The 27,720-nt window shown below is 38.6% G+C and overlaps 1 protein-coding gene across 3 annotated transcripts; it reads left to right on the top strand.

The window, feature by feature from the left end:
- Nucleotides 1-44: 44 nt before the first annotated feature.
- rictorb (RPTOR independent companion of MTOR, complex 2b) lies at nt 45-27,634 on the top strand. 3 transcript variants are annotated; one of them, XM_039688104.2, is made up of 39 exons: nt 45-157; nt 284-331; nt 1,665-1,762; nt 3,118-3,182; nt 4,002-4,133; nt 4,549-4,612; nt 5,574-5,700; nt 5,789-5,958; nt 6,113-6,180; nt 6,289-6,356; nt 6,677-6,759; nt 7,205-7,292; nt 7,409-7,499; nt 7,602-7,668; nt 7,941-8,021; nt 8,116-8,216; nt 8,327-8,492; nt 8,573-8,674; nt 9,593-9,639; nt 9,732-9,867; nt 10,043-10,242; nt 10,344-10,470; nt 10,594-10,758; nt 11,066-11,142; nt 12,291-12,369; nt 12,559-12,668; nt 12,762-12,849; nt 12,935-13,027; nt 13,349-13,455; nt 16,448-16,719; nt 18,361-19,396; nt 19,824-19,895; nt 21,201-21,378; nt 23,295-23,379; nt 23,449-23,652; nt 23,897-24,049; nt 24,141-24,264; nt 24,464-24,602; nt 24,838-27,634. In XM_039688104.2, exons 1-39 carry the CDS (start codon nt 94-96, stop codon nt 24,916-24,918), a joined length of 5,256 nt encoding a protein of 1,751 aa, XP_039544038.2. In that variant the 5' UTR covers nt 45-93; the 3' UTR covers nt 24,919-27,634. The 3 variants fall into 3 exon arrangements, with proteins under 3 accessions (XP_039544038.2, XP_039544039.2, XP_088979576.1); XM_039688105.2 differs by lacking the exon at nt 19,824-19,895; XM_089123450.1 differs by lacking the exons at nt 21,201-21,378; nt 23,295-23,379; nt 23,449-23,652; ... (2 more) ...; nt 24,464-24,602; nt 24,838-27,634 and adding an exon at nt 20,737-21,165.
- The last annotated feature ends 86 nt before the right edge of the window (nt 27,635-27,720 follow it).

The following is a 27,720-nucleotide window of genomic DNA, read 5'->3' as shown; positions in this document are numbered from 1 at the left end:
ACGTGATCAATTCGCGCTACGGTAGCATTTTTCGACAAGGCAGCAAAAAAACACCGGTTCTCGCGATATTCTTCGAGGTTTCCGGTGTTGTGAATGTGTATGGAAAAGATGGCGGTCAGCATCCGAGGCCGTCCTATCCGAAGTATACGGATGCGAGGTGAGATTAAGCAAACTCTGCCCGGCCGATTGACAGATGCTTCAGGATAATATGATGCAGTCTTCTTCAGCTACACTTGCCCCAGATGTCCTTTTCTCAGTGTTTTATTTTGTCTTACATAAACAGGTCGGAATGACAGTGGGGAGGAAAATGTACCGCTCGATCTCACAAGAGGTAAGTCAGATAAACATTGTGAACTCCCCACCTAGACAGCATTTCTGGGCATCATAGACTTGTGTGGAATGTCAGCCTCGCATGTCCTAAACCCGTCTATGATCCCCAAAAATGCTTGCGGTACTAGGTTTTGAGACACAGACCGCAGCAGCATCACACACATACATCCATATCCAATATTATATATCATATGGTCTTTTATATGGGCATAAAATACTTAAATACAGATGGTGTTAGAAGTTTCTAATGTTTTTATTATTATATCTAGTATGCATGCATGATGTGTGGATATCATACATCTCTTATTCATGTCCAACATTACAGGCTGTAGGGTCCAACGACTGTAGAGAGCAAAACACAGTGCTCTAGGCAGCATGCAATACTCACTTTTAGATAATTATTTTTAAAAATAAGCTGACGTCAGATATATTGCAATAATCTTGATTTATCAGGCTGTCACTTTTGATCAATTTAATGCCTCTTTGCTGAATTAGAAGGTTGTGCACCTGTATTTAGACAAGACCTGATCTTCACTGTTTTTGGCAACAGGGAGTGTCTCAGGTTTTGTGGTACAGATGACTGACCATATATCCTGTGTGACTGCTGGGGGAAATAAGTCGTAAAAACAAGTGCTGTGTTATTATTAGTGCCTTTGAGTGTCCCTATTTTATGTAAGATTGTTTTACACAAAATAAAAGAAGAATTTTTGATTTATTATACTACTTAGTTATTTAACTATAAATCTCTAATAGGTCTATAGGTCTCTCTCTCAGACTTTGACCTTGACTGTTCCCTGCTGGTGGAATGACCTATCTAACTCAACCAGAGTTGCTTGCTGAGTCCGTGCCGTGGCCATTTTCAAGAAACGGCTGAAGACGCATCTTTTAGTTTACATTTTAGTGGAAAAGAAGCATAAACGTGAGACTGGAATATTTGAATTCTCACAGACTTGCTCGGAATTGGTTAGTCTTCTTTTTAGGTATTCCTGTGACAAATTTATCAAAACCTATTATAATATTAGCTACATAGTTTGTTCCATCCACACTAGAACTGCAGTTTGGTGGACGTTTTACTGGATCTTGATCTTGATGTTTATATTGTAACATGCTTGTCTGGTTATTGTTTAAATAATCTTTTGTGTGCTTTGCTTTCTCTAATGTTACTATACTGTGGTTGAGTCCATCCCTAAAAGCACTTCTCTGCTTCCTGCATTTGTAGCACACCAAATGGTGTGGATTACTTTGATCTTGCTGTTCCAGGCAGAGAGTAATGTCTCTGTTCCCATCTCTGTATTCCTGATGACCTCACAGCTTTTGTCATCTTTTTCTTGTAGACCCTTCTGAGAACATGCGAGAGATCCTCCAGAATGTGGCCAAACAGCAGGGTGTCTCGAATATGCGCAAACTTGGCCACCTGAACAACTTCATCAAGGTTTGTCATCTTAAAATTGGATCAGTAATTTCAATGGAACAGGCAATGCTGGGATCAATGTTGTTAAAGTCACAATGATTTAAACATTTTGCAGTGTTTATTGTATATGATTGTATTTATTATGGACTAAATATCGTTCACAACTGACTGTAAACTGCTATTCAGATCTTCCTCCATTTAGTTAGCAACTTCCTTCGATCCAGTCAATTCCCGAAGGACGAAATCCAGTCGCGTACCCCCAAAAAAAGTTCTCACCGCAGAAGTCCTTTCACAATAGGGAAGAGAAGACTATCTCAAATTTCACTTCATGCTGACTTTAACTGCCTAAATTCCAACTTGATCAGACAGTATTCTCACTCTGATGCTACTGGATGTGCATTGTAGGGATATGCAAACTACATATGATTAGTTTTTAGGTTTAGTTCACTATCATTAAAGGGATATTTCACCCAAGATGAACATTTATTCAGCCTCATGTCGTTCCTAACATGTTTGACTTTCCTCTTTAGAACATAAAGAAGATATTTTGAAGAATGCTGGTAACTTAAAAGTTTCAAATTAACTAGTTGTTGTTTGGCGAACTAGTTGAAAATCTATCCCTAATGCATAGCAGCCTCTCCAATCTGGTACATCTGTTTAGTATTACAACACAGGAGTCCTGCATGTGTTTGGAGAAATGGAGTAAACAGAGTACTTCATGGCTTCCGCCAGTCGAGGCCTGAGGGCTTTTCTGCCCCACACTTACAGGATCTGGCCTAAAATAAGAGGATATGACCAGACCTGAGCAATTAATCAAGTCTCAGATGCTCTCAATTCAAAGCCTCATATTACTGCAGTGCTGTATCTGAATCAGTTTTGCATTTGAACATAAACAGCATAAACATAATCTTTTCCTGATCTATCAAGTTGCGATATTCTAATGCTTGCCAGCTGCACAGAACCAGTATAATACAGACAGTAACACTTTTGATGGCTCTGTGACATAACTATTACATGTCATGTGGTTTTTGCCATCCCATGGCTGTAGAATTTGTTATTTTGTTTCTAATTGGACTGTCACAGGCGGCAAACACCTTCATTCCTTCATTCAACAAGTTCATTGATAGCATGAGCTCCTTCCATCTGACAGGTTTTATTACGTCAACAATGCTATCAGTTGTGTAAATCACCTGTGGATGAAAAAAACATGCCCTCTAACTGTTTGAGCGTAAGCTTGTTTTTGCTTGTTTTTGTGTGAAATACCCTGCAGTGTTCCAGCAATTATTTGCATACTTGAGTACAAGTAGAGTCATCATCAATGTCTCTATTTGTTGCCAAGCAAAATAAATAACTTCTTGTTTGTGTCTCCAATACAGCTACTCTGCAATGTCGGGCACTCCGAGGAAAGGTTCGGCTTTACCTTTGAAGAAATTATCATATGGTGAGTTATAGAGGATTGAAGGTGTGGTGTTGAACTGATCTGAGTGGGGTCCCCCGCCTCCGTTATTTTATTTATTGTTTGTATTTAAACTGTTTATTTTTCTTTTTAAACAAGTTGATACTTTTATTCCACAGTGATTCAATAAATTGATCAAAAGTGACATTAAAGATATTTATAATGTTACAAAAGATTTCTAAATAAATGCTTTTCTTTTGAACTTTAAAAAAGTGCATCTCAGTTTCCACAAAAATATTTAGCAGCACAACTGTTTGTTTGTTTTTTTTGTTTTTTTTACATTGGTAATAATATGAAATGTTTCTTGAGCAGCAAATGAATGAGCAGTCGGCATCATGTAACACTGAAGACTGGAGTAATGGCTGCTAAAAATTCAACTTTACCATCACAGAAATAAATTACACCTAAAATATTTTAATATTTAATTTTAATATTTATTTTTTAAATATTTTATTATATTAATTGGAATCATATTTTAGAATATTACTGTTTAACTAATAAATGCAGACTTGATTATGAGACATTTTTTTAAAGGGGACTATTGGTTGCCCATAAAAACAACCATATTTATTTTCTTAATAAACATTCCAGTGCATGATTAATCAGAAGATGCTTGAGATTTGTTTTTGCAACATTTCATTTAAATGAAATGACTTTGTCCTCCTCTGTAATCACAAATGTGAGTCACCAAGTCTGCCTGAGCAGAATATTAAATATATAATCCATGATTTCTCAGTGAATGATATGTTTTACTCTGAAAGGCTTTACTGCAGGCTCAATGCATCTCTCCTGTTTCTTTGACAGCCTCAGGTTGGCTCTGCTCAATGAGGCTAAGGAAGTGCGGGCAGCTGGCTTGCGTTCTCTCCGCTACCTCATCAGAGACAGTAATATCCTTCAGAAAGTACTGCGTCTCCAGGTGGATTACTTGATTGCCAGGTCTGTATGACGTGTTTTCATAGCACTGTGTGCAGGCCAGTCATTTGAGCGGTTTAGTTTGCCAGTCAAGTCTGAGCTAGGGATTTGTGGGAACAAAAAAAAACAAGACTTGATGCTAATGTATGGTGAGTTGTGCATCATCTCTTGTTAGTTTCTCATTCTGTGTGTGTGTGTGAGAGAGAGAGAGAGGAGGAGTCTTCATGTGAAGAGCTAGTCACATCCAGTTAAGGTGATTTTGAAGCGTTGTGTGCTGTTTCCTCTGTATCCCGCTGTAGGTGTATTACTTTAGGTTCAGCTCTCGCTCTGTCCTGAACATCCAGCATGTCATATCTTGAGTAGGACAAGGATGTTATTAGGGTTTGAGGTGCATTTCACTGTTGACTGGTTAGAGTAATGTTGACCTTTTAACCTGCAGGTGCATTGACATCCAGCAGAGTAACGAGGTGGAACGCACACAAGCTCTCAGATTGGTGAGAAAGGTGAGATCTGAACACTTCCTGATGTTTAGTTGGTTTCATTCCATAATTAGAAAAAGGAAAGCCGCCCCCCTTTCTTTTGTTTTTTATGCTGAATTGGGTAACACTTTACTTGAAGGGGTGTACATAAGACTGACATGACAGCTTTATAACCATGACATGACATATGTCTTGAATATGAAGTAGGATTTATGCATGTTTATGACAACTGTCATTAAGTGTCTTTCGCTCAATAATTACATTTTAAATGCAAATATGACATTGTTTAAGATGTCTTTGTTATGACACCTTGATATAAACCATAACATCATAACCTGTCAGTGTCTTTGTCATGACAACTGGACATAAAATTAAGTTAAACTGTCATGTGGTTGGCTTTGACATTGGCTGCCATGAGGCCGTACCAACTGTACAGTGGTACTAATTGAATTTGTCATTAAATGTTATAATGGCTTCATGGCAGCCAATGTCAAAACCAACCACCTGACAGTTTAATGTAATTTTAACCAATAAAGCTAGGTGGTTTCTTAAGTTTGATAATTAATCTGCTATGTCATGGTAATGACAGGTTGTGTTGTCTTAGTTATGTCAAGTTGTCATGACAAAGACACTGACAGGTTATGATGTATTGGTTTGTCAAACAATGTCATATTTGCATTAAAAATGTCATAACCGAGCGAATGACACTTAATGACAGTTGTCACAAACATGCATAAAACGTATGTCATGATTACGAAGGTGTCATGTTAGTCTTATCCACACCCCTTCAAGTAAAGTGTTACCCTAAATTGATATTTGATTTGCAATCTGAATCTGAATTGAACCTGTTTGAATCAAAACCTTCTGAATCAGAATAGTCGCATTATGTCCCACTCAAAGAAAAATGATTTGGCCCATTTTTAACCATTTCAGTGTGTGTTTGTCATTGATGGAAGTATATCTGTGTTTTACAACAATTTTCCAGATGATCACTGTGAACGCCCTGCTCTTCCCAAGCTCAGTCGCAAACTCTCTCATTGCCGTGGGCAATGATGGACCGCAGGAGCGGGACCGTATGGTTCGGGCCTGCATTGCCATTATCTGTGAACTTGGTGGGTTCACACACTGATTAGAGAACTCTCTGTGTTAATCTGTGAAGGCTCATGTTGACCTCGCGCATGTCCATGTTTGTGCGTGCAGCACTGGAGAACCCCGAGATTGTGGCCAAGAGGGGTGGTCTCAGCACCATCCTGAAGAATGTAATCGACTGTCAGCTCAGTCGAATCAATGAGGCTCTGATCACCACCATCCTGCACCTGCTCAATCACCCACAGACACGGCAATACGTTCGCTCTGATGTGGAGCTAGAGGTATTACTTTTCATTTATTACTTATAATTAAATATTAATTAGTCTAGTTAATTTGTCTTCATCTTTACAGTTTAAATGATTATATGTATGTTTTTTTTTCTTTCTACATTTTGTAAAACCAGGTGTTCAGTAAAGCTTTATTTACTTTTTTCAGCAAATCCTGGCACCTTACACTGACTTTCACTACAGACACAATCCAGATACGGCAGAGAGTCAACTAAAGTGAGTGTGTTGTTTTTAAGGTCTTTCATAGTAGAATTTCCCATCGGAGAGACGAGCATGCAACTTTAATTGGCTGCATGTATACATGTGTGGTGTTTCTCTCTACAGAGAAGACCGGGAGGCTAGGTTTCTGGCCAGTAAGATGTCAATTGTTGCTTCACTTCGCTCTTGGTCAGGTAAACATATTACAATTAGGTATTGCCAGGGCCCCATTTTTCACATTGTCCATGCTGTCGTTAGTTTAATTAAGAACTAAACTAATTGAATTCTGGCATGGGCCCAGTTTTCAATCAATACTTTATTAAGGTTATTTGTGTAACAATGCATATCTTATAATGATGGGTCAAAAAAGATCAAAAAGTTATGAGTGCATGCATATTGTAATACGTCATACATCTTTTAAAAGGATTTTCCTCATGAGTGCACCTCATTGCAGTAGGAGTTTGTTTATTGCTGCTTAGACTGAACTTGTTGTTTTGTCCCACTGCACCTCCAGGCATCATTAATCTCTGCAAGTCAGGCAACTCTGGAATCCAGTCTCTCATTGGTCTGCTGTGTATACCAAATATGGAAGTGAGGGTATGACAAAGGACATAATTATAAAGCTTGCTTTACACATAGCATGCAAAACAAATAGCCATTTACTTTTATTTCAAAAGCTACAACACTAAATATGATGCATAATGTGTTTTTTTTTTAAATATATTAGAGCAAGTAAAGAACACTTTTGGTAGTAATTTTCAATGAGTGAGATTCACACATTTTGCTGAAACTTGATAGTTACACAAAGGCTTATTTAGTGTTCTGAGAATTTAATGCATAAAAAATAATAAGATTATTTCTTAAGATTTTATCACAATTAAATATTTTGAAGTCCTATATTATAATATACTTATAGTAATTAAATTACTGGTATTTATTATAACAACAACAACAAAATGTATATGTTGTACAATGAGATGTCCACATTTACTTAAGACTCATTATGACTCATACTCATCACAGTCTATCACTCTCTTCTCAGCGGGGTCTGCTGGAAGTGATGTATGATATATTCAGACTCCCTGTTCCCGTGGTGACACAAGATTTTCTAGAAGCTCTTCTCAGTGTGGGTGAGTGAGTGCTACCGCTGTCTGCTTGCACTGATTAACATATTCACTTCCAGACATCAACCACATCTGAAGTCAACTCACATTGACAGAAACAATCCCCTGTGTCCCCTCTTCAGACCCCAGTAGGTTTCAGGACAGCTGGAGACTGTCAGATGGCTTTGTAGCATCAGAAGCAAAAATAATACTTCCGCATAGGGCGCGCTCCAGGTAAGAGCATTTGCTGGGCTTAACTGACCCTAAAACTGAGCTAACTAATGAAACCTCATAGCTTTGTATTGACACGTGTTTGTGCTCTTTGTGTCCACCCAGACCTGATTTGATGGATAACTATCTCGCCTTGTTACTTTCTGCTTTCATCCACTGTGGACTTTTAGAGGTAATATATATTTGTGGACATTCTTGAAGAAAAGAGGCTTTTAAAGCAGTAGTCCATTTTAGCGTTCATTATGTAATCACTCTAATGTCTGACATGTAACGCAAAATGAGATATTTTGAATAATGTTAATGCTGCTTTTTTTCTATGCAATACAAGCATATAGTGACCAGAGACTGTCAAGCTTCAAAAAAATAACTAAACGAAAAACCCTGAAAGTAGTTTATGTGGCACTATATTTCAAGACTTCTGAAGTGATAGTTTCTTTCTTCCAGGGCCTGGTTGAAGTGATCACTAGCAGTGATGATAGCATTTCAGTGCGTGCAACCATCCTCTTAGGAGAGCTCCTGCATATGGTATTATACTGAAATGAATGAAAGTAACTGCAAATCTAGCATAACCTTGTACTATACCTCAAATGACCTTGAGTGATCTTCATTTTATTTTCAGGCAAACACTATTCTTCCTCACTCTCATAGTCACCATCTGCACTGCCTGCCTACACTTATGAACATGGCTGCTTCTTTTGACATTCCTCAGGAGAAAAGACTGTGAGTTAGCTGTCTTGTCCTACATAGCCGACAGCACAAATAGCACATTGTAAGAGTTATGTGATTATTATTTCGATGGTTTGAAGGTGTCAGTTTTGATTGTTTCTTAGGCGGGCTAGTGCTGCAATCAATTACTTGAAGCGATTTCATGAGAAGAAGAAACGAGGCCCCAAACCCAATAGTCTTTACTTGGACCAAATTATTCGCAAATCGCTGGCTGCTCATTGCAGTCGGGACCAGCACCTCAGGCCCCAGAGAGACATTTTTGTCATTAAGGTATGTGCTGCTGACTGGAAGAAAGCAATTCTTGGATATTTTAGCTTGGATGTGATCTACATATTTGTTGTGTTCTTTAGGACACTGAAGAGGCCCTGATGATGAACCTCAGAGACAGTCAGATTCTCAATCATAAACAGAATTTGGACTGGAACTGGGTCCTGATCAGTACCATACTCAAGGTATGCGATTTTGGATTCAAATATTTTTTTATTTTTTTTAATCAGACAAATGGCTTGACGAGAGCCTTTTTCTTCCTCTTGTTGATTAAATTGTTGGGGCATATCAAAGGTATCACCCTCCTCCTTTTTTCAAATTAGATCATAGCCATGAACCACAATTTGTGATTTTAAATGTACAAGTTTGGGGTTGATAAGATTTTTTGCGGGGATTTTTTTTTTTTTAAAAGAAGTCTGGGCTGCATTTATTTGATAAAATTGTAATTTATTCATGTGATGGCAAAGTTGAATTTTCAGCAGTCATTACTTACCAGCAGGCTCGCATACCTGTATTTACTTCCTGTTTTCGGTCGAAGTCAACAGTAGTCGATTGTCGAGTTCGCGCGTGCGATCATTGGTGTTCAACATATGATTCGGACGAACTATCCATTTGAGCTGATATTCTCAGAAAACCACACACAGCACTGTCGTTGGCTGACAGTCTGAGTCTCCACTGTTGCTTAGTTACCAATAATCACACGTGCGAACTCGACAATCGACTACTGTGGACTATAAAACGACTACTAAAACAGGAAATAAATACAGTTATGTGAGATGGCTGAATTTTTCATTTTTATTAATATCTTTCACATCTACTGCAGTCAGATTGACCATGGTCTCTCTTAATAACACCACTCACATGGATGTGCACATGTAATAACAAATCAAGGATGTTAGTCCCTTCAATGCCCCATTGAAGTCAACAGGGTGCGAATTTTAAAAAGAGCATAACACGGTGTAGGCAACACCGATTTTTGTCGTTTTTGACATTTTGTCTCCAAATGTACAAAAAAATGAGCTCAATGTTAAAATTGACCGGAGTTCTCCTTTAATGAAATGCAGTGTGGTAACTCTTCTAATTTGTTTCTAATCACGATGCAGTGGCCAAATGTCAACCTTCGAAACAACAAAGATGAACAGATGCACAAGTAAGCAGAGTTTAGTTGACTATTCTTTGAAATTTTCTTAGGACTTTTTCGTCCACCATTTATTGCTGTAAATCCTACATTTTCTTACTCAGGTTTGTGCGAAGGCTGCTGTTCTTCTACAAGCCTAGCAGCAAGCTGTATGCTAGCCTGGAGCTGGACCACAGCAAGGCCAGGCAATTAACAGCGGTGGGCTGTCAGTTCATTGAGTTCCTGCTGGAGTCAGATGAAGTGAGAGAAAATTAATTTATCAAAGAATTGAGCCTATTATCACCCATTATTTACTTCCTTCCTATTTCTCCTATTGTGTTTCACAGAAGAAAGAATGACATGATGATAGATGACAGAATTTAATTGAGCTATTCCTCTAACTTAACATTCATTTTCCACATTGGTGTCTTCTCAGGATGGGCAGGGGTATCTTGAGGACCTGGTGAAGGACATTGTGCAGTGGCTGTCCTCATCCTCTGGGCTGAAACCAGATCGTAGTCTGCAGAGCAACGGCCTCCTCACCACCGTCAGCCAGCACTACTTCCTCTTCCTCGGCACGCTCTCAGCCCACCCGCAGGGAGTTAAGATGCTTGAGAAGTGCAGTGTCTTCCAATGGTTAGTCTAGGACTTATCAGAAACGATTTACAGCAAACTAGGGATACACAATATAGGGAATCGGCCAATATTAACCCTTTTTGAAATCGTCGTTTTGACAGCCTGCTGAACTTGTGCTCCCTGAAGAACCAGGACCATCTTCTCAAGCTGATCATTTCCACACTGGACTACAGTCGGGATGGTTTGGCACGAGTCATCCTCTCAAAGATCCTCACTGCTGCCACTGACGTAAGAAACAGAACTACTGCCCTTTGACCTTTTGAGCGTGTTTGTCTTAGTGCCGTTCATTTCAACTCAGCTGTGCTTAGCAAAGCTGGATCAGTAATATAATTCTTCAACGTTTTGCCACAGAACTGCAGGCTGTACGCCACCAAGCATCTGCGGGTGTTACTCCGAGCTAACGTAGAGTTCTTCAGCAACTGGGGTATTGAACTGCTGGTGACTCAGCTACATGACCGCAACAAGGCCATCTCGGTGGAGGCTTTGGACATACTGGATGAGGCCTGTGAGGACAAGGTGATGTCAGTTAACCTTTAAGGGCATAAGGGAGGATGTTGTGAAACTAATTTGGCAGAAAGTTGTGTTAGCTGAGGCTGATCTGGGTAGAATGATAAAATATAGATTGATGTTGGAGACATTTGTGTGGTTTGATTGTTCTGTGCCAGTGGAGCTTTACTGCAGAAAACTGTCAGTAAGATCTGTAAACAGATAGCATATACAACAAGTTCTGTACCAGAGTAACAGTGATGGATTGTTATATCATGGCTTGTGAATACATGCCTATTTTCATGACTGCTGTTTTCTTATGATTGTGTGGTCTTAGGCAAACTTACACGCTCTGATTCAGATGAAGCCAGCACTAACTCACCTGGGAGACAAGGGTGTGCTGTTGCTGCTACGGTAAAGCTCAAATATTCTCTGTATAACTACACTATATAACACAGAGGTCTGACTTTAAAGGTGCGTTACTAGGGGTGTAACGGTACATGTATTCGTATTGAACCGTTTCGGTTCGAGGCTTCCGGTTCGGTACGCATACAAACCGAACGATTGCTTGGACCATTTTTCCTGCCGGCAAAGTTCGTGCTGACGCGGCCAACACAACGTTGCGCAACATCAAATGGCAAGCGTAATGAATGCAGAACGAAACTGCGCTATAAATGTGCTTCACGGATCGTTTATCAGTTCGGACCAGCAACATCTGTGCAGCGCGAGCCGATCTCGATCAAGCAACACTGTTACTACACAGCGCTAAGAGATCCGGTAAAGAAAACATTTGAATTCGCCACTGAGGTAATAACATCGCTGCGAGATCTAGTGAGATGCATTCACATTTCTCCGTTATTAACCGCAGATCTCTATTAGATCAAACAGCGCTGTCATGGAAACCAGGAGAAACATTGTGCCGTGAATGAACTTTACGTCCACAGACCAGCAACATTCACCATGGATTTAATATAGTAACACTAACTGGAACCAGTTTGGCTGGAATGGTGAAATGCTTTCAAGTACTTCACACATCTTTTACCAGCACTTCAAAATTCAAATATTATATAAATAAATATATATTTAAATGTTATTTTTAATGTGATGACCAAAACATTATTTGTTCACCCTTCAAAGATGACCCCCATTTATAAACCTGAAAGTTTCAAGATCTAGGAAAACTCACACTTATTTAAAAATATTTTTTCTTTAAACAAATAGGAAATTTCTCTGGCATTTCTTTCTTTTTGCTGTATCGAAAACGTACCGAACCGTGACTTTAAAACCGAGGTACGTACCGAACCGTGATTTTTGTGTACCGTTACACCCCTATCCGTTACATATTTGTTCCACACAAAAGATGTATACATTACCTAAATTAATAAATTTTTTCAGAAAAGTATGTAAAATGATGGGCTCTCAGATCTTAGAAAAAACCTTCAGAAATCATCAGTATCTTCTTCAGTAATCAGTGTCTCACATATAGCATCTTTGAAAAGGGTCTATTTTGCATAAGAAACGAACTGCTTCTTTTCATCTGATGATTTGGCATCCATTTGCAGGTTCTTGTCCATCCCAAAAGGGTTCTCCTATCTAAATGAGAGGGGATATGTCACTAAACAGCTGGAAAAATGGCAGAAGGTACTGTATCTTTACCATGGTTTTGCACTATTAAAGGTTTGTTGGATTGTTAGATGCACCAAAAAATGATATTCTACACATGCTATTTATTATTTGTCCGTAGATTTATAGTGTACTTGGATTAGGATAAAATATTCAAACTCAAGCTTACTTAAACCATTCTGTCAAATTACTTATGTTCCCCTGAAGGAATACAACCTCAAGTATGTGGACCTCATAGAGGAACAGCTAAATGAAGCACTCACTACTTACCGTAAGCCAGTGGATGGGGATAACTATGTGCGACGGAGCAACCAAAGGTTTTCCTGGGAATTTTACCCTTTTCTTCTAATTTATCAGTAGTTCATATCAATATTTAAAATGATGTCACCCATAACTTCTTTTTCTTACAGGTTACAAAGACCAAATGTTTTTCTTCCTGTGCATTTGTATGGGCAACTTGTACATGATAAGACAGGCTGTCATTTGCTGGAAGCTCAGGTATGTGGGATTTTTTTTAATATGATTTATTAGAGGCCCAATGGTGACTGATGACTTCATAAAATGCCTTTGCTCTCTCTTATAGAATGTAGTTTCTGATCTGAGCTACACAGTCCGCTGCCCAGCGCTGGACAAATGGGAGGGCATCAAACAGCTTAAAGCTGCTCTTTGGGCCCTGGTGAGCAGCTGTGTGTGTATGTGTGGTCCTGGGAAACCTTACGTTGTGTGAACCAAATGTAAAAAATAAATGTATAATGTACAAAAAAAATCATTACGTCTATGGAAAGTCCCCATAAAGCGTGTGTTTGAGGTTTTGATATTTTTCTTGTGAGAATAAGACATGTTGAAGCTTGTTTTCTCTACTGTCACTACAAGAGCTTCGAGCTTGGTAATAATGCCACAATTATTGTTTAAACAATTATGCAATAAAATGTGGTAATAATTGTCAGTTGCATTAGTAATATAATTTAAAGTCTAAACTCACTCTGTTTACTTCTAGGGAAACATTGGCACGTCTAACTGGGGACTGAACCTCTTACAGGAAGAGAATGTGATTCCAGATATCGTCGCTCTTGCCCATGACTGTGAGGTTCTGTCTATTAGGGGGTATGTATTCTTGATTACTGGATATGTCTGGCTGGATATGTGGACCTCACCAGCAGGAGGTGCAAGCACGTGTTATTGACGAAGACCTTGCAGGAGTTAAAGGATAATTTGAGGTATAATTGTGAGGTATCTGAAAAAATAGTTCCATTATAGCAAACAACACGGATTGAAAGCATACATTGCGCCGATATATTTGTTTTTAATCATCAACGAATACCACCAACAACTCGGTGAGTTGCACAGTTTTGAAAATGAACGTTAAAGGAACACTCCGACTTTTTGGGACTTTAGCCTATTCACCTTACCCCCCAGAGTTAGATAAGTCCATACATACCTTTTTCATCTCCGTGCGTGCTATAAGTCTGTTTGACGCACCCACCGCTAGCCTAGCTTAGCACAAAGACTGGATGTGACTGGTTGCAGCTTTCATACTAATCCAAATGAGTGGCAAAATAACGCAAACGTTTTCCTATTTACATGTTGTGATTTGTATAGTCACATAATGTACAAATAACAAAGTCAAATGAGACACAGACATCTTTTAACCGTATAAAACCTGGGAACTATTCTCTGAAGGCGAAGCACTGCTACTTTGACGGAGTAATAACCGCATCACCTGAGACACGCCGTGGTGAGGAGCGGAGAGTTCACTCAGTGTTTGGGTAATAGAGTCAGCAATTTATAAATAGTAAAAGCGTAGTTTACAGTCATGGGTTTTCGCTCTATTGTAAATAGCTGCGACTGTAAACAGGGGAGGTAACCATGTTTCACAGAATTCCAACTAAAAACGCTGACTGGATGAAGAAATGGCTAACTTAGGCTACTCTGGATATTTATCCAAACACACCTAAGATTATCAAGGGACATTATGTTTGCTCGGTACATTTCAATGAGGACGACTTTGAAAAAATGGAATTTGCCACACGGACCATAATGTGCTGAAGGATACAGCCATTCCATCGATAGCACAGACAGGACAAGTGGATCACCTGCGGCTGAGGTAAGTGTTCCGTTATGTTTTTAGATGACCTACTGTAACTGTGCCATTAGCCAGAGCTAATGTAACGTTAGTGACACTATTATATGATTAGGGTATGAATATGTTTTTATCTTGATGCGGTGCGGACGCGCTTGGGGAAAAAAACGAGCGCAATAACCGCGTTGAACTTGCACCCTGCGCGCGGCGCGCCTAGTAGCCTAAATTTGAAATAACCATGAAAATAACGAACTTGAGCGTGCAAAAGGGTACGATAGGCTGTGAGTTCATTGTGCAAAAACAATTTGTGCTATTACTTTCCCCTTATTCTATCCTATAGTAATGCAATACTGTATATTATATAGGCTACTGTTGAATACATTTGGTTCAGCTAATAAATTGCATTTAAAATATATTGATTCCTGTAATAATAATTATTTATTCATGTGATATTTATAAATCTGGGTGCGTTTTTGGTTGGAAATCAATGAAACATGGTACTGTATTACCTGGTCTCCCCTGTTTATTGTCACAGCTCATACAATAAAGCAAACACCCATGATAAACTATGCTTTTCTATCTAACGTTAGTAATTGCTGACTCTTTATTCCAACGCTGAGCGAAGCGAACTCTCTGCTCCTCGTCACGGTGCGTCTCAGGTGATTGTTATCACTCCGCCCAAGTAGCAGTGCTTCGCCTTCAGAAAATATAGTATTTATACGGTCAAAAGATGTCTGTGTCTCATATGGCCTTGATATTTGCACACTCTGTGACTATACAAACCAAAACATGTAAATAGGAAAACGTTTGCGTTATTTTGTCACTCATTTGGATTAGTATGAAAGCTGCAACCATTCACATCCAGTCTTTGTGCTAAGCTAGGCTAGCGGTGGGTGCGTCAAACAGACTTATAGCACGCACGGAGATGAAAAAGGTATGTATGGACTTATCTAACTCTGGGGGGTAAGGTGAATAGGCTAAAGTCCCAAAAAGTCGGAGTGTTCCTTTAAGGGTTGTTTTATGGACATGTTTGTGCATGCCCATAGACACCCAGTCTAAAGCTGTCACAGGCAATTCTAAAATAATCAAAAAGTCGAGACAGGACCCATTGTCAAAATTTGTCAAAAAATTTTGTCAAAAAAATCCACCACTCTATTTAATTCAAAACAAACTACAAAATAGACTCAAAATAGACCGGAATTATCCTTTAAAACAAGCCATTCATTCATATAAACTCTTTTACAGCAATTTAAGTGTATTTGTGTATATTTTGTCGTCATTATTATGATTGCTGTTTCATGATAAATTCAGTTTCTTCACGGTTAATTTCCCTGTGTAGCCTACATGCATCTTTCTCTACCGTGAACGAAATTATGTTTTGCCCCCGATGCGGATGTACAGATCCAGTTACATTTGAGGTAGACATATTTCTCTTGGTTGTTTAATTGCCTTAACTTTAATGCACATGCACATTGGCTACTATAATGGCGCTGGCTTGTAAACGGGAGCCACAAAATCTTTTGGCGTTTGAAAAAAAAAAAGACACCCATTAAAATATATTCGTATGACATGCTGAAATAGATGCCACTGTACCTGGGATGAAGACATTTCACATTTCACAACTGTAGTGTAGAAGGACCCCGAGAGCCAAATTTACATGGTGTTAATTTAAACAGCCAATATTAAAAAGTATTATATCGGAGTGGAAATTGTGCATTTTTCATTGTATGTGTGGTTCCTGTTATCAGAAGTGAAATATACAAAAGATACTGGCATTGCAACAGTCACTTGTTGCTCGCTTGTGATTATGCAATAGAGTGAAGGTATTGCACTGCTTACTCATCTGGGGTAAAACCATCACATGAGCTTATTCTTACAGTGGGGGAGGGGATGACTCATTGAATTGTCTTTATTCCTCATCTACGATTTGGCAATCTTGCATTCTAATGCTCTTACACACTTTTTGTTTCTTTTTTGCCTTACTCTCGCAATCTTTGCCTCTTCTTTTTCTCTCAGGACGTGTCTTTATGTTCTGGGGCTCATTTCTAAAACTAAGCAGGGCTGTGAGCTGCTCAAACTGCAGGGTTGGGATGCAGTCAGGCACAATCGCAGACAACTTTGGCCTGTGGTGCCGGATGATGTTGAGCAGCACCAGAACTTACAGCAGCAGCAGCAGCAGCAACAACAGCAACCCCTCATCCACCTGTCTTCAGCGCCCAGCACCCTTAGCCTGAACTCTGAGTCCACCAGTTCTAGACACAACAGCGAGAGTGACTCCACTCAGCCTAGTGAGTGCCGCTCCCATCCACTCATCCATGACTAATACTCTTTAGTGCATTTCAGAAGCGCTCCATTTCTGCTTATTTCAAGCATGTTTATCTCATATTTATCATAAGTGTTAGCTTAGAATCCACCTGCATTATGTTGTTTATGTCTAAAGGTGTCTTTAGACATGATTTCATTTTTAGATTTTTTTAGACGCGTCTCTTTAGATATGATTTCATTTTTAGATTTTTTTAGACGTGTCTCTTTAGATATGATTTCATTTTTTAGATTTTTTTTAGACGTGTCTCTTTAGATATGATTTCATTTTTAGATTTTTTTAGACATGTCTCTTTAGATATGATTTCATTTTTAGATTTTTTTAGACATGTCTCTTTAGATATGATTTCATTTTTAGATTTTTTTTAGACGTGTCTCTTTAGATATTTCATTTTTAGATTTTTTTAGACATGTCTCTTTAGACATGATTTCATTTTTAGATTTTTTTAGACATGTCTCTTTAGATATGATTTCATTTTTAGATTTTTTTTAGACGTGTCTCTTTAGATTAGATTTTTTTTAGACATGTCTCTTTAGACATGATTTCATTTTTAGATTTTTTTAGACATGTCTCTTTAGATATGATTTATTTTTTTTTTTTTATTCACTCTTTATTTCAACTATATTAATAGATTAAGTTAGTTTAATGTAGCAAAACAGTATGGCACATAACACACATAGTGCTTACATAGCACCACTATTTCTTTTTCCTTCCTGTTCTTGGCTTAAGGGAAAATTGTGTCATTTCTTTCACAATCATTATTTATTTTTGACCCTGACTTTGTCTGCTTTTCTCTGAATTTGATTGAGAAACCCGGTACAGATTTGACTGCTTGTGATGTGATTTTTATTTTCATTTATTTTTTATACATACATTTTTTAAATCTTGGAGTAATTTACTTCAAATCATTAGAAATATCAGTAACACTTTACAATAAGGTTCATTAGTTAACATTAGTAAATGCATTAACTAATATGAACTAACGATGAGCAATGCATTAGTTACAGTGTTTATTAATCTTTGTTAATGTTAGTTAATACAAATCCAGCTGTTCATTGTGTGTTCATGTTAGTTCACAGTCCATTAACTAATGTTAACTAATACAACCTTTGATTTTAATAACGTATTAGTATATGTTGGAATTAATATTAACTAAGATTAATAAATGCTGAAGAAGTATTGTTCACATATTGTACATGTTAACTAATGTAGTTAACTAATGAACCTTATTGTAAAGTGTTACCGAAATATCTTTGAATGCATTCCCAGACTTGTAGGCGACAACAAATTAGTACTTTTCTCAATTGCCCTTTCTTATCTTTATATGCTAGATTGAGCTATAAAATCTATCTTTTTCTACTTAATGGAATGGTTGGGCCTGCATTTATACACAGAGGTGCTCCAAATACATCTTAGTAAGGCATAGAAAGCCACAGATCATGATCTACCCTCAAGACTGGGTTTAGATGACTAAGCTCAGTCAGTAATTCTGACTCGCATAGAAACTGGTAAATGGAAGAAACAAACCACACACTGTGAAGATGTATTCAGTGGTTCCTTTTAAAAACATCTAAAAGTAAAATTGCCCAAATGACTTACTTTTCAGGCATGTACATCCTGGATGATGACAAGTTGGAAAGTTCCGAGCTTTCAGAGGACCAGCCACTGTACTTCAGGCCCAAACTCCTAAAAGACCGCAGCCCCTTCACCATATTGGCCTCCAGCCGGCTTGTCCGCAACCGCTTCCTCATTTCCCTCTCCGGAAAGAAAGTCCGCAGTACCAGTGACCCCAAAGGCACTGGCGGCAGCAGTAAACTCCATGGCGAGACCACCCTAGGAGGCCTCAGGAGGATACGCACGGTCACGGAGCCCTCTATATTCTCTCCAGGTCAGGGAGATGTTTTCAGCCCTGTATTTACCGACGGACGTCTGCCGAAAAGCCCAAGCATTAGTTTGGAGACCTCTTTTGTGGGCAGCAAAACTTCGGACACTCAGGGCAGTACATCTAGTATTGGGGAGCCGGAGGTACGTCAGAACAGAACTGCAGAACAGAGCTCAGGGGTTGGAGATGCCCACAGAGAGCAGACCAGTCGGGAAAGGCTGGCCGGTGATGGCTCAACCTCTGGGGGCGGGGCTCAGTTTAAAAGCCGTAGCCAGAGTTTCAACACGGACACGACCACCAGCGGCATCAGCTCCATGAGTTCCAGCCCATCCAGAGAGACTGTGGGTGGCGTGGACTCTTCCACCATTGACACGGACTGCGTCAGCCTCAATACGGTCATTAGCACTCAAACTATCAAAACACTTAACTCTCTCACGCCCCAGTCAAACCACCTGTCCCTATCCAAATCAAACTCAGTACTGCTGATGCCTCCAGGTTCTTCTCACACTTTACCCCGCAGGGCTCAGTCTCTTAAATCGCCCTCTGTCACGACCATCTCAAGCCTGACTGACTGTAGCTTCATGTACGCCAGCCCTCGGGATGCACTAGGCTACGCTACCCTCAAACGATTGCAGCAACAGCGCATCCATCCTTCCCTTTCTCATAGCGAGGCGCTCTCCTCGCCTGCCAAAGACGTGCTCTTCACTGACGCCATCACCATGAAAACTGGCAGCCTGGACTCCAGACTCACACCACGCAGGTAAAGCAGATGGATCCTGAGATGTTGCGAAACGGTTCCCCTTTTCTGTTTCTTTCGCTTACAATTTTAGACTTTTGTCACACAACATTCACAGAATTCATCCACAGACGTTTTCGTCCTGCTCCAAAGTTTCTAGGTGTGATGACTCGAAAATTGCTCCGAGAAGTCATTAGGACTGCGGATGTGATTTTTTTTAGACTTCTTTTACATTGTTCCTTTTTGTGATGCGGCTGTGAAGGATATCAGCCTGATGTTATCAATTCTAGAAATATCTGTGTTAATCAGACAAAAAATGAGCACTAGAACTCCCCATTAATTTTGCTTTGCTACCATCCATGTAATAGGGAAACCGCACACCCAAAAGCCCATTTAAAATCACTGCTCCCCTCTGGAAATAATGTGATCTGTTTCTGATGGTCCCTCTCAGGTTTACTAAAAAGCGCTTCAGATGTCTGGGCCAAGGTTCGAGCAAGCCCCATCGCAGATCACTGCTTCCACGGTGCGTGGACCATCCCCAGCGCTAACGTTCCTCTTTTTCTGTTTGAGCGTCCACTTTTAAGCCTGGTTTATACTCTTCGCACGACACAAACTATGTCATCGTGGAATTGACCAAAGTTGGTTTTGACTTGGCTAGAACCCATTTTGCGTCACGGTGTGCATGTTGTGTAACTTGAGCGAACAGTCCACGCAGCACGTATGCAGCAATGAATAATTTCAAGGCAACATTTGCTGGAAAAATGTGGAAAGAACTTATAACATCATATGCTATTTATACAGGATATATGGCAATATGTAAGCATTTTAAAGAATATTGTATATGGATTTACATGAATTCCCTACACTACCTTAAATTTTGTACATTTTAAGTGGTAGTGTAAATATACCACAGACATATTTATACTATTGGATGCTGATTCCAATATTAACTAAAACCTTTTTATGCGTTTTTATTAATTAGCTTATATATTTTATAGCTTTCAAATAAAAAATATGAAAAAAAAATTTTTATTAAAAATCCTCAATATAGGTTTCAACATTCCTTCTAAAACAATCTTTAAATCTTTCCAAGAAATGTTTGACAAAACCTAGATTGAAGTTTGACAATATGATCTGACGTTTTTCAGCCAAACTACTACTACTTCTGGAGGATTTTTTCTCCAATATGCTCCCTGTCGTTTCAATGACCGTGTTGACTATAAACCCTTCTGAAGTGCGCATGCAGTCATTGAACGGTTGCGGTGCAGTGCAAGGCAAAAGTATAAACAAGGCTTTACAATACAAAAAACCTAGCCTTTTTGACTTCTTTTTCATCGTACTTTGCCCCCTTTTTTCCATTTCAGATTAGCCCTCCTCCCACAACCCATACCTTAACCCGATTCTCTTCAACCATGACTCCTCAGTCCTTGAAATGACCTTCCCACAGTAGGACAAATTAAACTCTCTTCATTCCCCATTGATTGTAGTTCTAAAAAGACTTTCTAACCTATGACCTGTAGCAGAATTCCCTCAAGTAGTTTGCTGATGTGAACCGACTAATCGTCAGACCGATTCCCACACTAGCCGCATTCCTGCATTTGTTCCAAGAAGCATGTAGAAGTTTTTGTCCTACAGTACTTGCATGATGCAGCGAATGACAAACAGCTGCTGCCTTTCTGAAATATGAATACACTTCACCAACCTGTTTCCACATTGACAAACCTACCAATCATCTGCTAGCAAGAATCAGTACAAGTAGTTCCAAACCTCCTTTCTTACCGTTCTCTCTGCCAATGTTGTGCTTTTCTTCCCTTCTGTATGAGTACAGGTTTCTCAAGGCTCTGAGTTTTGCATCCTTGGATAAAGAGGATCTTCTGAGCCCTATCAGTCAGACCTCCCTGCAGCGCTCCTCCTCAGTGCGTTCCATGGTGTCCAGTGCCACATATGGCAACTCCGATGACTACATTGGCCTTGCTTTGCCAATGGACATCAACAGCATGTTCCAGGTCACTAACTACTCTATGATTGTGTTTACACCTTGTACTAAAATCAATCTCTGGTAATCTGATCCCATTTTTTTCAATTGGGGCAAATTGCTGTTTACACATGCCTATTTAAAATGTCTTGGTCGAATTGTCTCAAAGTGAAGTCTGAAGGTTCAAGGTTATACGCAGAGGTTAAATGGGGGCGGAGCGCACCGGAGTGCAGCTCCGCCTCCTCGGGCCCACAACACACCCTGCTGGAGCTCAGCATCAAATATATACATTTTGTTGAGTATATGAAAGTCGAATAAACTCGAATTTGGTGCTGCAATGCTTCAGCTCTCATCCGCTCGTCAATGTCAAAATGTTTGAGTCCAATCAAAGCAAGTGGGATTTATGTTCACAGAAGCGCGAATCCCAACGCGACGCTTCACGCTTCAGTTAATGGGCATACAGTAGGAGAGAATGCAAGTAGCAATTCTAAACAGCTGTTTGTCTTTTGAAGACTCAATTTAACAACAAAAGCACCGTATTAAATATATTTCCATTATTATTGTAATATATCGTATAATGTTACCGCGAATGTGTTCGACTTTTCACTGTTTTTATCACTCCGCTTGTTTGTGTTTGCGCAACTTGCATCATTAAGCCAAAAGGGGGTGACAAGTGAGTGTCTTGATGTGTGAGCAATTGAACCATTGATTAAATTAACAGATTAGCTAGTCCACAAATATTGATTAATTTAGGAAAGAAAAAGTAGCTGAAACTGATCTTTGATGCACATAGTAATTGCTCATATGCCTCTGGGCACAGAATGATTGCTTTGGCGTTTGTTTGAGATGTAACATCTACAAAATAATCCTTGAGTCATTTCCTATTTAAAGACATTCCCGTTTCAAATATGCGATCGTGTATTGTCAACAATATGCATAAACATTCAGCTTTTCCATTTTATAGTGTGGATCACTCATTGCGACATTTAAACTGATTCTCATGTTAAAGAATCTGTTATCTGACCAAATAGGCCTACTGACAAAAGCACTGACATGCTTTTAAAGCTACTGTTGTCCTTTTTTTTTTTGCCTTCAAAACACCTTAAAATGGACATGTCGAGATCAGAAAAACCAAAATTTTCTTTTATTTTGAAAAACCCCTGTCGGTGTAATTAAATCAAACAATAAACTGCCAAAGAAAATGGCCCTGATTCTTTTAAATCGACATAATTTTCTTCTTTTAAAAGATATTTGCCAACCAAAAATTTCATACATTTTCTGAGGGTGAAATCTGTTGCCTGATTTGTAAAGTATTTCTCTCTGTTTAAATAAGTACTCAACCCTATCTTACACATTAATACTGGAAAAAGAGCTGCTTTGGTGTAAAAAAACATTTAGGGGTTACTCCACTTTTTTTGGAAATAGGCTCATTTTACCACTCCCCCAGAGTTAAACAGTTGAGTTTCACCGTTTTCGAATCCATTCAGCCGATGTTCTGATATTTAGAAGAATATCAGTAACCAGACAGTTTCTGGTCTCATTGACTTCCATAGAAGGAAAAAAATAAACTATGGAAGTCAATGAGACCAGAAACTGTCTGGTTACTGATATTATTTTAAATATCAAAAAATCGGCTGAATGGATTCGAAAACGGTAAGAACCCAATTGTTTAACTCTGGGGGACTGGTAAAATGAGCCTATTTCCAAAAAAAGTGAAGTATCCCTTTAAGTAATTTTACGGTGCGATTTTGAATGATGACCATTCACCAGAAATAAGGGCCCCCCCTCCCTATAAAAGCCCACTGGTTATAATGTGCATCCTTAGACCACGTGCAAAAGGTGTCCACTTGGGACTGGATCATCCGAGAAGGATGTTACTAACTATACAGATATGCCATTTAAACTCGTATCTGAACCTTGCTTTCCTTGTTTTCGGTTGCTACCTAGATTAAAGACATACCATACTTCCAGAAGAGGACGAGTCCACCATCAGAGGACCGATCAGCAAAGTTCTTCTTGGGAGATTCGGATGGTAAAGACAAGAATGGTTATGTTTGCGCTTCACTATTCTTTCAGCTACTTAATGTTGTTCTTTTCTCAGGTTCCAGTGAAGGATCCAGGCATTCTGTTCTGCGGTCTCAGCTTAGCATCACAGAGCTGATTGCAGTGAGCCGTGCGGACCAGCATCAGCTGCTGGGTGCAGAGGAGACAGGCCTGCAGGAGCACAATGAGGAGAACTGCCTTTACTGTGCAGGGCTATGTGTGCTTGGCTGCAATTCAAACACTCCCGCACAAAGCCGCACAGGTAAGCTGCAGGTTTTGTTATGTTCCTGTTCCTGTAATTTCTCCAAATGAATATGGGAAGTAGGCTACATCATTTTAGTACCTCACTAACCATATATAAGTGACATAGGGTGACCACACGTGATTTTACGAGACCCTCCCCATTATCCATTGTAGTCATGGTCGTCTGGTTACCATATATTAGTAAATCGTTTTTTATTTATATGGCTTCCTCATGTTCTTATACACCCTCAACCCCGTTTTAGACTATCCCGATGCTCCATTCACGGAATGGTGCAACCAGTCCATACACAACCTGGAAGTCATGCCTCAGTCGAAGTTCTCAGGAGTGTCTGGCTGCAGCGACGCGGTCTCTCAGGGCTCTGGTGGAAGCACACTCAGCACAGAGCTTGTTCTTGGTGAGAAATTCTTGATGAGAAATTCAATCTGAACTGAAGTGTTTTGTACAGGTTGAGTTTTTATTTTTTATTTTTTTGTCTGTACATGCAGGGGTGAAAAACATTCCAGAGGATGCTCCAGCCTGCCGTGTTCTTCTGAGGAAGGAGGTGCTTCGGCTTGTCATCAACCTGAGCTCCTCAGTGGGGACTAAAGGGAATGAAACTGGACTCCTCACGTAAGGAGATTTCAGTTTAACAAATGCTTTCTGAGTTCATTTCCCAACAAAGGTTGCTGTAGCTGAACATTATTTGATTAGATTCTAATGCAATGGCAATGTGAAGTGAAAAATCACTTGAAAAGTACAGCTTAGTAGAGATAGGATTTTCTTTTTCTTCCCTGTTCTCTGTCAAATGAACTTTTTTCTTACCTTGCAGAATCAAGGAAAAATTTCCTTATGCGTTTGATGACATCTGTCTGTATTCTGAAGTGTCTTACTTGCTGGGTCATTGCATGTTCAGACTAGCTTCACGACGCTTCATTCAGGAACTCTTCCAAGATGTTCAATTCATTCCGGTAATAATGAAACTTAAGACTCAACAGGATTGTTTTTCTGACACTAAACTGTTTTTAACGATCTAGTTTGCACAAGTAATATGGAAAGGTTCCAGAACCTAGGTTTTCTTTCTGTAATAATAATGTTATTGGTGATTTTCATTACAAATTGTCTTGCAATTAAAGCTGAAGTGTGTAATTTCTCTGCCAGTAGTGTTTTTCTGCACTATTCATGTAACTTTTTTTGTATTTGTAGATGTACGAGGAGGCCGAGAGCATTCTGGCAATGCCCAAGAAGTCCACCACCACCACAGTAGATCTTCCATCAGAGCCGTGATCCTTTAGACGTTTTTCAGCCAATTCTCTTCCCCAGGCAGCAAGCCGTCAATCCATTTCCTTAGCCTGACGATGCTCTTATTATTAATCCGCAATAACAGTCTTGGGCTATGTGACGGACATGGGTGGATTGAGAGAGTCACACGGGATGTTTCCACAGAGAGAAAAGGCGGTACGTTAAGAGAACAAACTCTTTTTATCTGAACAAATACACTACACATATGCTCTGTAGACATCTATATTGGATGTTGTAACCAAAAAAATCCTAGTGACTGACAGTTATAAACTGTATAGCATTGAATGGAGAGTGAAACATGCAAATATTTGAACTGAGTCAATGCAAATTGTATTTCAAACACAAGCGAGCAAAATCATTCAAGACTCTCTAGGAAGTTTATTAACTTCCCTCAATTCCTTTCAGACAATTTTGTCCTTTTTTAAGGGCCATTTCGTCTGATTGCACGTACAAAAGCATTTTTTTCCCTGAGGGGATCCCTCAACACTACAACATTCCGGCTGTTTTTTCTTTGGAATCCTCTGTTATTAATTCTGGTTGTTATGAAGAAGTGGCTTTTGCAGCTAAGATAAGGGAAACGGTCTGCTTTAGTCTTGGTTTGATTTGCTATCTGAGACAATCATCATTAAGTAATAATAATGAGCAACTGCCAGTTTTTATTTCTCCTTTTGTACCTGACTCATGAAAGAGTAGTTTCTAGTAATTTTAATAAATTCTTAGCACATAGCAATCCCCGAGTAAGTGTATGTAACATGCATTTGATGGTGTTGTTACACAATCATGCAGTAGTGACTGTATTGTGTAACTTGTTAACTGACCTCCGTAACATCATCCAAAAAAACAGAAATATTAAATCAGTAAGATATTTATTTATTTATTTACTTATTTATTGTTTGGTCCAAGCAGTTTTTCTGTCCTTTTCACACCATTCTCGCTGTATATTAATTATGTCTGACAGTCAATGTAAATGTATACAATGGGCTCAAAAGAGGAAGTTAAAGTGCATTTCACCACTGCTATTTTGAAATTTTTGAAGTTATTAGTGATTAGAAGTGACTTTCTGCAGAGAATTAATAAAACTAAGACTCGCCAAATATATTTCACAAAATTTGTTATGAAAATAAAATACTTTTGTTCTTGATTCTTTAATTGGGATTGCAATTAACTCTTTTTAACCAAAATTTGGTCGGGTTATTTTAAACGGGTATAAAAACATTCGGGTTAAACCGATACGAAATGATTGATGCTGATCTTCAATCCATTGAGAAAAAAAAAAAAATAATATGGTCTGCTCAAATTTAACTGGTCGACACCTATAAAATACTATGCTTTTTAAAATCATCAATATTTATAACAGCGATTCTTAGTTTTGTGCATTGCCTTTTTGGTTTAATGAGGTAAAAAAACAACAACCTGTCTTTAGGGTTTGGATGCATCTAGTTTAAAAAATGACTAAAAATGGCTAGATACCCATTTGTAAGTATAAATTTGATATTTAAATTATTTCTATGCAATGTGCCTGTTAATTATATATGCGCAATTGACTTATTGAAAATAAGACGATCAATTCATACTCTTGGCTGGACCTTTTTTTTATTTAGGCAGCTTTAATTATTTTGCCTTAATTGTATTAGCTTTAACACTATTATAATGAATGAATTTGCCCTTTTTCTTTTTATATTTACTATAGAATTTAACAAATCTGCCTTTGTCTGCTTTGGATTTTGAATTGAGCATCAGGTTTCAACATCCATTTTTTTTTGTATTGTGGAAACGAATGAGTCTGATATGGCCAGCAATACTAGTAATTGTTACGACATTTCCTTTTAGGCTTCTCGAGGAAACGTTTAAGTGCATGAGCATTCTAATATCTGCAGTATAATGGAGAGAAATATAAGAAATATGAGAGCTGCCAGTGAGCACTGAGAGCATTGAGTGGTACATGATGCTGTTTAAGCTAAATAATAGGTTTTATACTAGCTGGACATTAGACAATAATTAATTCACTGATAAAATATGCTTTTTGAACAAAAAAAAAACCTTTGGAATTTGCCCCTAATCTATTCTGAATTGTTCTCAGAAAAATAATTTCAGCATTAATATCAGAATGTGTGGTGGAAAAGATTATTTGTGGGTCTTTTTCCACTGGTAAATTGTATTTTGTTATTTTCTTGCTGCTTTTTTCACCATGTGACCGGAAGCCAGTGTTAAATTGTTTTTAAATTGGTAATGTACTGGCGTTTATAAAACCTTTGAAATAATAATAAAAGCGCAAGATATTGGAAAGATAATTGTATTTGTGGAACAGGTTTTTCAAGTATTTGTAAGGGGTTGTTTTGTCCATCACTATTAATGGATATATTTTAAGTGTACATTTGTTCGTTGTACAACTAAAACTAATTGCAACTTTCTGTGATTTCCCCCCCCCCCCCCTCCCCCTCCTTTTTTTTAAGTGCACTCATGATTTTGCAGAGCACTAATATGAAATGTAAGCACCATTTAATAATGAAATTGCAGAGACTGATGCAAGAAGTGTTATTTATATTTTTTCCTGAAGGGAAAAACATCTAAAACTGTTGTACATATTTACAATATTTCTGTAATTATGAGCTATAATTTAATGTGTTTTTGGGGAGCTATTGGCCTTGAAAATCTAATGGAAAGGATGCATCTGTGATCAAATAAACCTCGATTTTCTTGACTATGTGTTTCATTCATGTTACTTTGCAGGTTTTTTAAATTTCCAATCCAAATCAGTAAGCATAAATATACGCTTTACAGTACACG

Source organism: Pimephales promelas, chromosome 19 (assembly GCF_988280905.1).
Source record: "Pimephales promelas chromosome 19, fPimPro1.hap1.1, whole genome shotgun sequence".
NCBI classification, from domain to species: Eukaryota; Metazoa; Chordata; class Actinopteri; order Cypriniformes; family Leuciscidae; genus Pimephales; species Pimephales promelas.
The sequence above is the reverse complement of the archived record's forward strand: the minus strand, read 5'-3'. Positions and strand labels throughout refer to the sequence as shown.

Excerpts from the sequence above, each read along its gene's own strand:
- rictorb (XM_039688104.2), top strand. The coding sequence starts at position 94 with ATGTGTATGGAAAAGATGGCGGTCAGCATCCGAGGCCGTCCTATCCGA. Across the intron at positions 4,134-4,548 it reads GTGGATTACTTGATTGCCAG|GTGCATTGACATCCAGCAGA; the intron begins GTCTGTATGACG and ends TTTAACCTGCAG. Across the intron at positions 4,613-5,573 it reads CTCTCAGATTGGTGAGAAAG|ATGATCACTGTGAACGCCCT; the intron begins GTGAGATCTGAA and ends ACAATTTTCCAG.